The 15476-nt window shown below is 32.7% G+C and overlaps 3 protein-coding genes across 5 annotated transcripts in view; 2 read left to right on the forward strand and 1 right to left on the reverse strand.

Annotated features, from left to right (window-relative positions):
* The window catches only part of LOC140044651 (L-serine dehydratase/L-threonine deaminase-like), a 40978-nt gene that overhangs the window by 20864 nt on the left and 4638 nt on the right, over positions 1 to 15476 (reverse strand). The gene's annotated exons all lie outside the window — the stretch shown is intronic.
* Positions 1457 to 6001, forward strand: LOC140043440 (DC-STAMP domain-containing protein 2-like). The gene is made up of 4 exons (XM_072087953.1): positions 1457 to 1564; positions 2337 to 2507; positions 3216 to 3348; positions 3552 to 6001. Exons 1-4 carry the CDS (start codon positions 1547 to 1549, stop codon positions 4844 to 4846), a joined length of 1617 nt encoding a protein of 538 aa, XP_071944054.1. The 5' UTR covers positions 1457 to 1546; the 3' UTR covers positions 4847 to 6001.
* Positions 6232 to 14739, forward strand: LOC140044650 (short-chain specific acyl-CoA dehydrogenase, mitochondrial-like). 3 transcript variants are annotated; one of them, XM_072089255.1, is made up of 11 exons: positions 6232 to 6379; positions 7772 to 7923; positions 9117 to 9266; positions 10476 to 10625; positions 11231 to 11342; positions 11833 to 11984; positions 12416 to 12586; positions 12994 to 13050; positions 13316 to 13492; positions 13971 to 14027; positions 14244 to 14739. In XM_072089255.1, the coding sequence occupies exons 1-11, from the start codon at positions 6310 to 6312 to the stop codon at positions 14400 to 14402; spliced, it is 1407 nt and encodes a 468-aa protein (XP_071945356.1). In that variant the 5' UTR covers positions 6232 to 6309; the 3' UTR covers positions 14403 to 14739. The 3 variants fall into 3 exon arrangements, with proteins under 3 accessions (XP_071945356.1, XP_071945358.1, XP_071945357.1); XM_072089257.1 differs by lacking the exon at positions 9117 to 9266 and having other exon boundaries at positions 6244 to 6379; positions 14244 to 14736; XM_072089256.1 differs by lacking the exon at positions 10476 to 10625 and having other exon boundaries at positions 6244 to 6379; positions 14244 to 14735.

Genomic DNA, 15476 nt, shown 5'->3' on the forward strand with positions numbered 1-15476 from the left:
CAAACCTTCCCTTGGGTTGAGTACGGTCAAAAATCCTAAGAAAGGACATTTTTTTCTAAACTGAATTTACTAAAGAAGTAATTTTTTCTTTTCAAGTTTCTTTGGAGTTTGCTAACATGTTTGAGGAGATAAAGCAACAAGTCAGTTCATCCGTATAAGATGAATGGCTTTATTTCATTTAGAATTTATCCAAAATATATCGAAGTTAAAGTTAATTTTGATATGGAGTTCTGGGTCAGTAAACATTCGAAATTATGGAAATAACAATCCTAATGATTATGATGATATTGATTCACTTCAGTTACTTTAGTTATATGAGAGTGTAACAAACATAACAATCATCATATTTTTTTATTTGATTTTTATTAACTTTTGGCACAAAAGCAACTGGCATTTTGATTGTCAAAAGTGAACTTAATCACTACAAATATACATTCCGATGTATTACATGAGAATTTTAATTTTAATTAAAAGAGCCAAATGCTATATAAAACCTATGTTTAAAAAAAGTTTGAATTCTATTCTTTTTTTATTAAACTGCTTTTTCTAGACTTGTGATGAATTTAATCGCCTAATAAAACGTAATGTGTTTAAACAAAAAAAAAGTTTAAAAGTTATGTATACTTACAGTATATGTACTGCATTATAATTCTCTATAAATTGATGGAATGGCTATTTGGCTAATAACCTTTCTTCCATTTTCTTTACCAAGGCATATTCAACACCAGTAGAGCCAAATATACCCGAATATGCCAACACTACTGAAGCAATAGAAGTTGAAAGAGAAGAAGAAGAAGAGAGGGAAAAAGACATACCAGAGAAAAAGAAATCAACCAAAAAATCATTTAGCAAGATTTATCCAAAAAGTTTGACCAGACGTCATAGTGAACACAGCGTAATAAAGGGCATTATTGGCTTCTGTTTGGGGCTATTTTTCGGTGGAGTTTTGTTTCTTGGGTTATACTATGGATTGTTATACAGTTTCTTTACGTCTTGTGTCGTCACTGGTCTTGGAACCATGGCAATGTCGCTTAGTCTTGCTTGCACAGGTAAGTGGAAGATATTCAGTGTTTGGAATTTTAACAAGGACTTTATTTGTTTGAATTATTTGAGTTTCTTTTCGGTTTATAATTTCTTTATTAACTTTAAATTGCTAAGCATAATTGTTAAATATTAGGAACGTAAAGTCAGATATTGATTTTAGTTATTTTGTCGTCTGACATCAGACAGGAATGGAACCGCGAACTCAGGAAATAACCATGCACAAAGATCAAGTTGATACGCCCTTATCTTAAGCTTATGGCGCCCCATATAAGCATACATCTAAAAGGTGAGATCTCCAAAGGATGTTCTTGTTTAGTAGTAAAAAGATTTTTATTTTCCATAATTTTTTTATATAGTTCGTGCAAGATGTATAGCAGCTTTAATGGCACCGACACTATGTACTTCAAGAGGGCGTGCTGCTTTTATAGCTTTCACTTTTACTTTACTGCTAAATGGTCCAGTTGCTAATATATTTCACAATAGTAATGTTATTTCAGAATCCATGAGCTGCAGTGCTGAGGTAAATAACATGCATAATGTCTCTTGAAAATAATGTCTATGACGTGGACATTTCGTTTTGTTCTAAGCATATGATATAAATAGAAATATACAAGCTTTCAGAATCCGTTTTGTTTTTTTATAAACTCTATCACCGTCTCTATCGCTTGAAATGCTTACAATTTTCACATTTATCTTCAACATTGATATAAAAAAATAATCCGATTTAATACTGACATGTCATGCGGTGACCGATAAGGTCAGAATAAACTCAATTTCCTGATAAAAAGTTAGTGATGATGCACTAACAAGTCTCGCAGAATTATTACAGTACTTATCATATCCTCAAGTTTGTAATTTTGTCGCAAGAGAGTATAGGCTAGGCCTAATGCAAATTGTTTAAAAATGAAATAAGTACGGTACTAAATCTGTGTATCGTTACCCTTATTTTATAATTTTTTTTTGTTTAAACTTTAATAGGCCTATATTATATTTGTACTTTATAAATCCAAAAGAAAATGTTACAATGCTGTGTGTATCAATGGTTGGATTGGAGATACAAGTAAAATAAACTAACAGCTAAATCAAACCGATAAAGTAAAACAGCTAGAAAGAATTTCCCATCTTTCGGAAAACACTATTCATAACAGCTAATGAGTGTTAGAATGGAGAATAAAACGAGTGGAGAATAGTTAGCTAAGTGTTATAATACGGATAAAGAATTTCATATCTATGCATTATTGTTCCAATACAACACATAGTTTCAACATGTTGTATTTTGTTTCTGTATATAGATGGTTCATGATCAAGGAAAACAGATTCAAGATGCTGCATTACAATCATTTGATAATTATGTCAAAAACATTGAAGAAAGTATACAGAGGCTTCAAGAAACTGCTGTTGATGTCAGGAATAAATTTGAACCGATTGAAAGAGGTCTTGATGAAATTAATCATGGCTTTCAGGTACGTGGAATGTAAAACATTACAGTAACAATTGGAGAAAAAGAATCAAACTCTACAATTCATTACTTTGACAAAAACATAACAAAAATTATTAACAATTAAATTGATAGGCTAGAGACACAAACTGCATTCACAATGTATACCAAGTTTGATATAAAAAACTATAGATTAAACCAAATATTCGAGGTGAAAATGTGGAATTTATGATTGTTTAGAATAAGTCTGTTAACAGTAGAAAAGGTTCGCCAATTGTTAACTTTAGTAATATTAGTTTTAGAGACTGATTGTGAGACAAGATTTCTTTTTATAGCATTTAGCACTTATGTACGTTACGTAGCTTAGAGATCTTCATAATGTATTTTCTAATATTTCTATTGCTCTTTTTAGAATAACATCTACTACTATCTTTTTAACTAAAAGCAACACGCTTACGTTTGAAGGTGAGCTTTTTCCTATTAGTAAGAAACTTTTGCTCTTTTGGGTACAGTTACTATTTTCTTAACTTTTTATTGCTTTCAGTTCTATTTCTCTCTCAATTATTCACTCTATTCTAAATGCTAAAACATAATTAACTACATCTTCAACAAGACTAATTAAAGATTAAGTAGAAACCGCACTTCCTGCTACAAAGCAAGCGAGGAAGTTGGAATGGGTGGGGTATAGAAGAACTCTTTATGATTATTTGTGTTGGCTTTTGTACTTCTGTAGGTAGCTGGAGAAGTTCTTTCAAACGCTGCTGATGCTTGTACCACCACAATGGACGTGGCTTATCGTGACTGTAAGGTGGTCTTAAATCGAATATACGAAAACTGTATACTTAAGTTAAGCAAGACTAAAATACGTAAGTTATGATTAATTCATTTGGCCTAAATGGTCTATGTCACAAAATATACTTATGCAACATGATGCTATTGAACATGATATTCCCTGATATTATGAGTTAAAACATCCGTTTCAGTAAGATCACTCATTTTCCTTGCTAACTAAATTTAAACATCAAATGAAATATGAAATAAACTTGAAAATGTCAATAATATTTTTCAGCCGTTGAGCTATGCAAGCCACTTGATATAGATCCACTGTGCGAGATCATTTCCTTTGGAAACAGTATTTGTCAAGCGCCAGAGTTTGGCAGAGCAATTGTCGACGACGTAGGAGATGCCATCCAACATATATCAAATAAGATCAACGACGTCTTTCAGACAGATATTCATTTTGAAGCTCACTGGGACACCAAAAGAAACGCAAGTAAATCTGCTGCTGGAATCGCAAGGGCGGTTCGACAAGAGCTTGAAGAAACTTTTAACATCTTTGACACCGCTGTGCTATTTGCGGATCGTCTGTTGGCACTATCCGTTGTGTATGTTCTCTACAGAGCGTATCTATATCATAAATTATATCTGACAAAAGATAGATTTGATAATTTTTACATTACAAAGGAATTCCGAGATCTTGATGTAAAAAGAACAGAAAGTGGTAAGGAATCGATATTACCACTGAAGAAACTAGAACGTGGAAAACTTATAGACTTAAAAACATTGGCATTGTCTAAGGTAGAAAGGGGAACCTTTTTGCTAGGTTTTATAACAATTTTTATGTATGTATTAATTGCTGGAATAATAATAATTGTGGATTATGGCATGTTTTATCTGCTTGATATAATTTCAAGACATGGACAGATTGAATATGAACTAACCGGTGGAGGAAAAGCTAATATGGACATTGCTGGAACTGGAGTGGTATCAGAATTTGCAAGAGCTTTATTGGGAGATGGCTTCGACACAAACAATGAGCACAACGCTTCTACCACAATCAACGAGTGTCTTCCACATCCACAAAGACCAGATAAGCAAACTAACATTATCATTGGTGCTCTGTATGGTGTAGCTATCCTAATGGTTCTTTTCCAATCCTATGCTTTAAGACTACGTCGCTGGATTGCATCGTTCTATTACCCAGCACGAGAAGCAGCACGTATAAACTATCTCTACAGTCAAACTCTTAAAAAACGCAAGACAATTCGTGACATGTTGCAACAGCTTATAAAAGAGAATGACAGAGAACAAAAAGCTCTGGAAAAAGTCAGCTTTCTATCTTGGATGTCGGCTAATAACACTTGTTGTCGTAGGATTCTTTGTCGCAACACTCGCGTTTGTATCGCGTGTGCTTCTGATGAAAACGGAGATAAGTTTTATAAATGTGAGACGATGGATTGTAAGGGAGCATACTGTGTTGAATGTATAAAAGAGGTCGGAGAATTGTGTACTCTTTGTGAAGAACCTTTGAATTATAATGTGGGAGACACGGGTTCAGTCCAATGGAATCCTTATGTAGAGTAGGAAACCTCGCATACAGAGAATAAACTAGTTTTTAAATACTTTAAATTGCTGTGCAAACGTTAAGGTAGTGTGCCTTGAAACATTCATACAGTTCTATTTTTAGGTTATATCCACTATAATAGCTTCCTTAAGGCCGCCGGCCACGTGTTTTACAAACTGCCCTTAGATAAATGTAATTATCTAATGTCTATCAAAGATGATTCCCTCTTCTTTCTAATTGGCTACAGTAGTCACAGTTTCCAAGTTCTTCTTATTTGATACACAACATTTGAAAACAAATTGTATTTTAATCGTGTCCCCTGTTGAATAGGCCATTAATACCGTGACCTAAATTATTCCCTTTGATAAAAAATTAGATTGGAAAATATCCAATAACCGCAATTTGAAGGGAAATAGTCACACGATGGAATTGTTAAATGACCCAATCAATATTTGGTTTTATCTCCATGTCATGTTTTAGGGGACAAATTTAATTATTAAGGGATCGGTTAGCACTTGTAGGCCTACCAACCCATTACATTCTATAAGATCATTTCATATATCTGGTCTGGTACCAGCTTTTGTTTTCGTACTTTATATAGCGGTCCCATGGGACAGACATTTATATTATCAAATAGACAGATACTTCATGAAATAATATGTGCATTGTGATTGAAACACTGTGGAGGATTTTGGAAATGTTTTATCAGAGTGCTCAAACTAACGGCAATGGATAGATTTTACAAACGCAATACTGTGGTTTAAGAAACCGATGTGACATACATAATGCCTCGACAGGATTTGAAAATGCGACCTCTCTAACAGAGGCGAGCGTACAACCATTGGAACTCGAGGCAGAAGTTCAAATACCCATGGAGTACATTAATTCACACAGTTACATAATATAATTTAGAGGAGGCTTGGATGAACAATGAAACATGACGTTTGAATTAAGTAGCAAAATAATAATATTAAAACAATCTTGTATATAGGCATAATTTAATTATGAAATAATGGCCAGTATAATATTATAATTAAATAGTACAGGAAATTAATAAGAGCATAATGGCAATTAGAGCATGACTAATAGAATTATTCAATTAATTTGATAATGTCATAGTTTCTTTCCAAATGTCTTTATTGCCAGCTAGGGAATATCACTGCCAAATAAATATTATATCGTATTGATTACAACCAGTTTTCAAGTTTCATTTTCTGTTCATATTATTGTCAAGATGTTTTGAGAGAGTCGCAGTGTTTATTATGATGATGTCTAGATTTGACGCTAGTGATGATTATGATTACCCGGTGGTAATAAAGATGATTTTGTCGGGTTAAATATTACATTTAGGTGTTTATTTTAAGGTATTTCTTTTGTGATGATGTCTAATTAAACAAGTTAAAATTACATTTGGCCCGAGGAACCAAACTATATAAAAGATGTTTTGTCAACAGCAGAGGGCGTATTGATAAACAGGGACATCATGGCGGCAGCAGCGAAGGCATTTCAGAAAGTTTCCAGACAACTTTTTAGGTCAAAAGTGTGTTTTTTGGGTTAGTTTTTACAATGTTACATACATTTTATGAGATTATATATGTTGCTTAACCAACTTAAATGTTGAATACAAAAATCGGTAGCGCCCAAGTAGATATTTATGTTAGTTGTTGCTAGGCCCATGACTTGGACAGGTCGACGGTGATTATAGCATTACTGCCCGTGTTGATTTAGTACTAGTGACGTATGCGTTATACGCACAAGAACCAGGCCTAGGCTAGACCGCTTTTGATTTGAAATTGGTCGTGTAGTAGTACGAAAAGCAAATATTAGTAAAGTAAATAAGTGTAATATATAGGACTATTGCCAACTGGGTCGTATTGCCCTACAATAAATAATGAATTAAATAAAATAAGAAATTGGAAAATATAAATAATGTTTTATTTATATAGATAGTACTAGTAGTAGGGCCTAGCCTACTACTTCTTAGCTAGCTAGCTAGCCTTGCTGCCTACTATGTATACATTAATGTATATAGCTAGCCAGAGTCAGAGGCCCTATCTATTTAGTAGCGGTATATTCTGACTTCCCTAGCTACTAGTTAAACATTGAAGCAAATTGGCAGTAGCCTGAACTAATTCCATCAAGTGTAAATGTAATCAATCTACCTAGCCAAGCCCGGGTCTAATTAAACTTCGCTTTTGGGCATTTATATTATACAGTATCTTATAACACACAATTAATGTTGTTAAAAAAGTGTTTGTGGTAGATTTCATCGTAATATTAATATATGCATTTGATAGATGGTACCCTTATGTACTGTACCAGCAATATTGAGATTTTGCATCATTACGCTGTAATTGAATAGAACATGGTCCCAGTAATGAAATCCTACTGGTCTGCTAATATGTAATCACTGCCTTGCTAGGTAACCCATTACAAAGAAAATATGATAAATATGTTATTTAAATTAGTTCTTAGGTATGATCCCACTTAGTCTACCAAATACAATTTCATATTGAGTAATGGATAGTTGTTGGTTACAATATTTAATATTTTAGTTATTCAATTTCTGCCATACAATACAAAGAAAAAGACAAAACGAAATATAAAAGGCAAGGAAAGACCAAACAGCTCTTTGTTTTTCAAATATAAATCATCAAATATTTAAAAGTTCAAGATACATACTTTACAGTACATACTGTACAATGTTGTTGGAGATTTATAAGTTATGCATTGTTTTTTAATTAGTTTTATAAAGAAATCTTAATTTATAGGCCAAAAGATTAAACTGTAAATAATATTAAAGAGGAGATATAAAAAAAACATAAAATAACGAAAAACATTTATTAGATTTTACAATTATTTTTTCTAAAACATTAGATGAGAGGGAGGGTGGTGTTCAACCACAAAAGATAAAACAAAATCTGAATTGCTAACTTTTTTTACAGGGTCATCATCTTCAATATGTAAGGCACACAGCTTGGCGTCTCTGTCTGAGACACATGCGATGCTTAGGAAGACATGTAGAGACTTTGCTGATAATGAGCTTGCACCAATTGCAGGAGAATTGGACAAGGAACATCGATATCCCAAAGAACAGGTAAAACCTTGTCTACACTATCAAACTTTATGTGACACAAAAATGTGATGATGTCGTATCACTACCATATTTGACCACATCACACTTTTTTTGTCAAACTAGTTTGATAGATAGTGTAGACAGAGCTTAAGAGTTGAAATACAGACATGCCAAAACATTTGAGGGTGGTATAGCAGTTTTAGGTAATTCCCTTGTATGGTTGGTTGATCAACACTTAAATAATAATGTCTGTAAAATTTTAATATTTAAATAAAGACTTATTCATAGTGGGCTATCAGTGGTGTGTTAAACCAAAATAATATTTTTGACAACAATTGTAATGTAATTGAATTTTAATGTTATTCAATTCATCTCATATTATCTAAATTATGTAAAAACAAAATTTATCGGGATGTACGAAAAAGCGTTGTTAAATCAATGCGTTAGAATAGGACAAGATGGCCGACCAAACTTTGTTTGTACCCAGTGCAGTCGGTAGCCAGGAAACGTGACGTCACTTTTTCTCCCTATTATATTTGAAGTTTCTATATTGCTTGTCAAATTATAATATATAGATTGCAATGCATTATTAATATATCTTATCTTCCAAACTTGACCTTATACAAAGTCAAATGTACTAGCTAGCCTTATACTTCTTGAGTTAGTACAACCCTATCCAGCCTATTTTAGATGTTTTTATATTAACTGACTGTGGATGCATGTGCTATTTAATACAAAATGTCTAATCAAATCTATTGCTTATTAAAAAAAACTTAAATGTCATGCTTGCTTGACAGTCACATCTCCTTCATTTTTAACTAACTGTACTTGCTTGCTTGATATTTAAAATCTGTCATTAGCCATCATCAACCTGATCACATTATAATACTGTATTACCTGTGTCATTACAACCATTGTTTTCATCATCATCATTGCCATCATTAAGTAGGTCGCTGTGTACAGACAGATAGTTCTATTCTATTTTTGTTGGGCCTATTTTTACAAGAAATAACAGTTAGAGAAAAATGGCAAAATCTGAACAGAGTTGTCAAAACATTGTAATACTAATCCTATATGATAACTTAACCACATAAAACTCCTAGAAAGTAGGAAGCCTTTTTCCTTTTTTTCCTGACTGTTAATTTATTATTATTTAGTAGTTATTATTTTACTATCTTAAGCATCATCTCCTATTTCATTGTATCTTTCATCAGGTGAAAAAATTAGGAGAGCTCGGCCTAATGGCAGTTGACGTTCCAGAAAAATATGGCGGGACAGGCTTAGATTACTTAGCGTATGCAATAGCTATTGAGGAGATCAGTAGAGGATGTGCTAGTTGTGGTGTTATTATGAGTGTTAATAATGTAAGTTGATGCATACTAAAATAATAATGTAATAATAATGTAATAATAATGTAAGTTGATGCATACTAAAATCAATGCCAATTTTAGGTTATTTAAGCTTGGTTCCCACTAGGGACGCAACTGAATGACACAAGTTGAACATAAGTAATTTGACCAATCACAAGCTATGGATTATTCAAACTGTCGCCTGTCATTGGTCAACTTTACTTGCATTGTGTCTACATCCTTGTGTATCTAGTTAGAACCAGGCTAGGTAAAGGCAAAGGTTATATTAACTTCTACACCGTACATACACATGATAGCTTGTGTGTGAAGTAAGGTAAGGATATAATAAGTTTACAGATCATAATTACTGTAGATGAGGTTCTATGTCATGGAAAAAAGTGTGCAGATTTGTTCTACCTGGTAAGGTAAGTATAAGGGAAAAGGATACCTACTGGGTAGCTGTTCAGATTAGCAATTGTGGTTTTTAGTGGTGTTGTATTTGCTATTTCAAGCGTTCCATCAAGCTTTTGTATACTGTTTATTCTAGAAAAAAAGTTTTTGTTGGAAATTTTTAAGTGCTGTCAGGTTTGAGTTGGTAATAATTTAGATTTATATAGGTCTGTAAATAAAAAAAAATAATTAAAAAAAAGGATTCAAGTTTAGGATGTCAGACAACAAACATACCAGTAATTGTTAAAGTACATAAGAAGTTTTAGCATTGAAAGACACAATAGTGGGACTTGAAATGAATACTTGAGACATCTAGCACCTAAATTGAGATAGAGAAAAACAAGACAGATAGCAAGTGTGACAGTTTGTTGAATTCTTTTATAGATTAGGCACTCAGAGACACTTTTGGGCCAACCTACAAAAAACACATCATCATACAGTACCTACTATATTGCTCTTACCATCATTTACAATGCATTGATTAAGCAAATATATTTTATGCAATTCTATATTAATGTTCGTATCTTATTCTACTTTATATCCCATCTTGTTTAACATTACTAATCCATGCAAATTCATACTGGATTCTTATTACCAATGAAGCTTCTGTTTTTGGTATCATTTCTGCATTTCATTTTCATCATGCCAATAGGCTAGTCATGTCATAGGCTGCCATTCTGACGTTCCTTAGCCATCTGCTTGGCTTGCATAGTCTGCCTACAAATTGTAGAAATGCCCTGTACTTTGTATCAACCTCTACTTGGGTCTGGTCAGGTAAAGATGATGGGTGATCTAGGCCTGATGGCACTTCAAGTACCAGATACATATGGTGGATCTGATCTAGATACTATGTCTTATGCCATTGCGATGGAGGAGATCAGCCGAGGGTGTGCAGCAACAGGGACAATTTTAAGTGCTCACAATGTAAGTACCATATTGACTGCTATGAAAGAAACCAACGGCAACCGGTAAGATATTAATCATTATTGGTAGCCTAGGTCTGTATGCATATGTATTTGTACTACTGTATGTCTCCAGTCAATACTATGAAAGAGGTCAGGTCATTGCTGTACATTTTGAGACTAGATGTGATTGATTTTGGTGTACAGCATTCATGTGTGTAAGTATACCTCATTTGTGAGTTTTTATTATTAGTGAATCTTAATATAAAATGTATAAAAACAAAAAATGTAAATAAAAATAAAATACATGTAAAAACATATTGAACTATAAACACAATTGAATCTATGTGTACAACAATTTTTATTTAAACGTGAACTCATAACTGACTTTGATATGAATGTAAAGGAACATCATTAACAATATGACATCAACAACCATATGAATGACATCAACAACCATATGAATGACATCAACAACCATATGAGTGACATCATCAACCATCTGATGAAGTGTATCCAGTAAGTCAGATACACAGAATTTTGCTTTCATACAAGGGTTAAATCGAATGAATTATTTTGATAATAGTTGTTTTTTAGTGAAAACACTTCCTTTTCTTTCACTTGCAGTCATTATATTTATCACCAATAATGGAATTTGGAAATGAAGAACAAAAACAGAAATATATATCACCTTTTGTGGATGGCAGTCGTGTCGGTTGCTTTGGTCTAAGTGAACCAGGTATTGTAGAACCATTACATATCCAATATATTATTTAAGTAAATGTGGGGATAGCCTAAAACCCTACCTTTCAACTTTTCTTTCTATGGTATTTTGTCTGCCAGACCATTCCATTTCAAAACTGAATGTAAATCAATATTATTCAGACAGTAATAAATATTATTTGTGACCAAATATGAATTTTAAGCATTACTATTATTATGATATTGCACTGAAGAAGAGTTTAGTGTTATCCAAAAGTTCTGCAACGTTTTAGCTTTCTGATTATTTTATTTGTATCTCCATCCAGCCACTACTGATACCCACAGCATTTTCTTTTGATTTATAATTATGATATTATAAACAGTTAACTTTAAAATGTAACTGATACACTGTTGAATAATTATTTAAATCAAAATAACAGCCATAACTGTCCAATCAGATGTCAGAATGTCACCGACCAATAAAATAACCAGCTTCTTTGAATTCTTACTTGAACCAACTCTTTTAGGTAATGGCAGTGATGCAGGCGCAGCGTCCACTACAGCACATCTGGATGGTGATCACTGGGTCTTGAATGGAACCAAGGCATGGATTACCAACGGGTATGAGAGCGAGGCCTCTGTCGTGTTTGCCACAACAGATAGAAATTTAAAACACAAGGTAATAAAATACAGTAGAACTCCTATTAATGGGACATTTTTAGAACCAAAAATTTATTTTAAAATATAAATTTCCCCTCATTCTTTTCAGATAAATGTCCTGGTTGTTTTGTGTTGATTTGTCGTGTCCCATGTCCCGCTTGTCTTTGTCCCTTTGTTTAATGTCTGAGGCAGACCCTTTTCAAGGGTCCTGTATCTGGGAACCTGCTTTTTCCCAGATTTATTGTTATTTTTCTATGTTATTTCTTAATATTCCATTATTGTTTAAATCTTAAAAGGAAGTAAATAAATGTTATTTTGAATTGAGTGCAAGGTGTCCCCTTAAAAAAAGTGGTGTTTTCATAAGGAATAGTCTAAAAAAAAAAGGTCTAATAAACTTTGGTAATATCATGTATTTAATTCATCAATATGCCTTTGATTTTTAATATCCAGGGTATTAGTGCTTTTATTGTTCCAAAGCCCATTGATGGGTTATCACTGGGTAAGAAAGAAGACAAGCTAGGAATCCGGGCTACGTCTACTACATACCTTATATTTGAAGATTGTAGAATACCAAAAGAGAATCTTTTAGGAGAACCTGGATTTGGATTTAAAATTGCTATGGTAAGTTTATGATAATTATTACAGTACCTCCTCTAAGGAGGTTATGTTTTCATGTATGTTTTTTTTATTATTTTTTTTAAAAACTTTATTTAATGAGGGTGACATGCATGAGGCCCTCAACAATGTGTGTATGTTTCTTTATTTCTATATTTGTTCATTAGCAAGATTACTCAAAAAGTTATTGCCCAATTTTCATAAAAATTGTAAAAGATGATTTCATAGCTGTATGGAAACACGTCATTAAATTTTCAATGCCTAGGCAAAGGTTTGTGCTCTTTGAGTGTAGTTCTAGTTTAAAAATAGATTTATTATGTATAACTGTTATTTTTTTATGCATTGGTTATTTTTTTTATGTTTATTTTTTATTCTAACTCTTTTATATATTTATTTATATTGGTTCTTTTTAGACAACTCTGGATGCAGGTAGGATAGGAATTGCAGCGCAAGGTGTTGGTATTGCACAGGTTGGTTGAAGTCATCTGCCTTCTTTTACTTAATAAATACAGTGGCGTAACGGCTATGAACGATCACTGGCTAAACCCAGGAGCCCGGAGCTTATGGGGGCCCCTGAGCAGTGCTCAGAGAAAAATCAGGCATTAAAATATGTCGAAAAGGGATAACACTGCTCGATCCCTCCAGCGTTGGAGGGCCACTTAGGGTTCCTAAACAAGGGTCCTCAGGTCTCCGATTAAGTAGCTTTATTCTTAACTTGAGCTTTTCTTTTTACAGGCTGCCCTGGATTGTGCTATTGATTATGCAGCGAAGCGTGAAGCATTTGGAGCTCCGATAAGTAAGATGCAAATGATACAATCCAAGCTAGCTGATATGGAGGTTAAAGTTCAAAGTTCACGGTTATTGACCTGGCAAGCTGCTGCATTCAAAGATGCAGGACTGAATTTTACAAAAGTAAGTGTATTAACTTGTGGAGAAGGTAGTGAATAAAAAAAGGATGTGTTTTTTAGATATAGTTATTTAATTCGTTAGACGTATTTTGGTAAAAATCAATAGGTTGTTAAGACAAGCAATCACTTCTAAACAGGTCTGCATCATTGTATTTTGTTTTGTGTTAATGTGATGACATAATTGTAATTCAATGGAATACAGTATTGGCTAATATGAGAGTAAAGAAGAGTAGGGGATCATGGGTCCATAGAGGGCCTAATCCGAAATTAAATATCATCTGTATATACAATTTTTTACGTTAAAACAGTATACATATTTATGTTTTGACTTGTTGTCAACAAGTCTTTATCTGGCAATGACTAAATGTTAGTGGTTGCTAGTTGTAGAGCATTCGTAAACTTGGTAAACTAAAGATGAAAACATTTTTCGCAGGATAAATACATTTACCTTTAATACTTTTTGGCAATTTATTTTGTAATAGGAGGCAGCAATGGCCAAACTAGCAGCATCAGAAGCAGCAACCTTCAATGCACATCAGGTAATGTGTTACTGAATATGATATACTGATAATAATACTGATAAGCAATAATCTGATCATTATGTTCTCGTCAACACTTTTGTGCAGCATTTAAGTACGCTTTCATTGCCATATTTTATTTGCATGCATAAACAAAAATAAACAACTTAGCATCTTTGCCCTGTAATCTTCATACAAAATATATTTGTTCCATTGCTCATTGTGTTTTATTTTTAGGCCATTCAAGTACTCGGTGGAATGGGTTACGTAACGGATATGCCTGCGGAGAGGCACTACAGGGACGCTAGAATCACAGAAATATATGAAGGAACTAGTGAAATTCAACGACTGGTTATTGCTGGACAACTTTTAAAAGAGTTTTCTCAGAAAGTTTAATTGATCCAACGATCTCACATTTACCTCAGTGGACGCAAGAATACATAAATTAAATAAATTATTAAGAAGATTATATTGATGAATGATGTACGGACATAAAATCATTAACTTTGATTGTGTGAGATGACTGCACCTTATTTTGTCACAGTCATTAAATCCATCTATAGTGATTCACTGTGTGTAATCTTGACCACTGTGGTTTAGTGGTCAAGATACTTGTTTGAATGCAGAATACAGATTTTTAACTAACCAAAATAAACCTGAAATATGTATGTTTATTGTATATTGTAATTAGCACAATACATTATAAATATAAAAATTATTTATCAATTTAATGTCTGGAGTTAAATTTGCTTTTTAAAATCATTACTCATTATTTTGCTTACAAAAATTATGAAAATTATGAACCCTTTATTTTTTTTACATAAGTAGTTACTATAAAATATTACACAATATATTTGCATTATATATAAATATTATCGCATAAGAATTCCCTAAAAATGGCCAAATTTGATTTGATTACTCAATATATATGCATATATTGTAATATTATTGTGTAATAATTTATAGTTAATAGTTTTTCCTTACTAGGCCTATTAGTGACATTTTTAAAAAATTGCCAAATTTCGACCCTTTTCTTTTTTGACATAACTAGTTACTATTGCTCTATAAAATGATGATAACACAATATATGTGCATATATGGCAATATTATTGCATAATTATTGAATTTTAAAAAGTGGATATTTTGACCATTTTTTTAAAAAATCCCTGTACTATAGTACAGGGAAATTTTCGAAAAATCGCCGATTTTCGACCCTTTTATTTTTTGACATAAATGGTTACTATTGCATAATAAACATGCGCAGAGACAAATAATAGGTTCTGCGCATGTCAATTGTGCTATAGTAACCAGTTTTGACATAAATGGTTACTATAGCATAATAAACATGCGCAGAGTAGACTAATGGGTTCTGTGCATGTTAATTGTGCTATATAGTAACCAGTTTTATCGAAAAATTAAAAGGTCGAAAATTACCCATTTTTTGAAAAAATCCCTGTACTATAGTACAGG

Source organism: Antedon mediterranea, chromosome 3 (assembly GCF_964355755.1).
Source record: "Antedon mediterranea chromosome 3, ecAntMedi1.1, whole genome shotgun sequence".
NCBI lineage: Eukaryota > Metazoa > Echinodermata > Crinoidea > Comatulida > Antedonidae > Antedon > Antedon mediterranea.

Excerpts from the sequence above, each read along its gene's own strand:
- LOC140043440 (XM_072087953.1), top strand. Across the intron at positions 2,508-3,215 it reads AAATTAATCATGGCTTTCAG|GTAGCTGGAGAAGTTCTTTC; the intron begins GTACGTGGAATG and ends GTACTTCTGTAG. Across the intron at positions 3,349-3,551 it reads GTTAAGCAAGACTAAAATAC|CCGTTGAGCTATGCAAGCCA; the intron begins GTAAGTTATGAT and ends AATATTTTTCAG.
- LOC140044650 (XM_072089255.1), top strand. The coding sequence starts at position 6,310 with ATGGCGGCAGCAGCGAAGGCATTTCAGAAAGTTTCCAGACAACTTTTT. Across the intron at positions 10,626-11,230 it reads CAATTTTAAGTGCTCACAAT|TCATTATATTTATCACCAAT; the intron begins GTAAGTACCATA and ends TTTCACTTGCAG. Across the intron at positions 11,343-11,832 it reads CTTTGGTCTAAGTGAACCAG|GTAATGGCAGTGATGCAGGC; the intron begins GTATTGTAGAAC and ends CAACTCTTTTAG.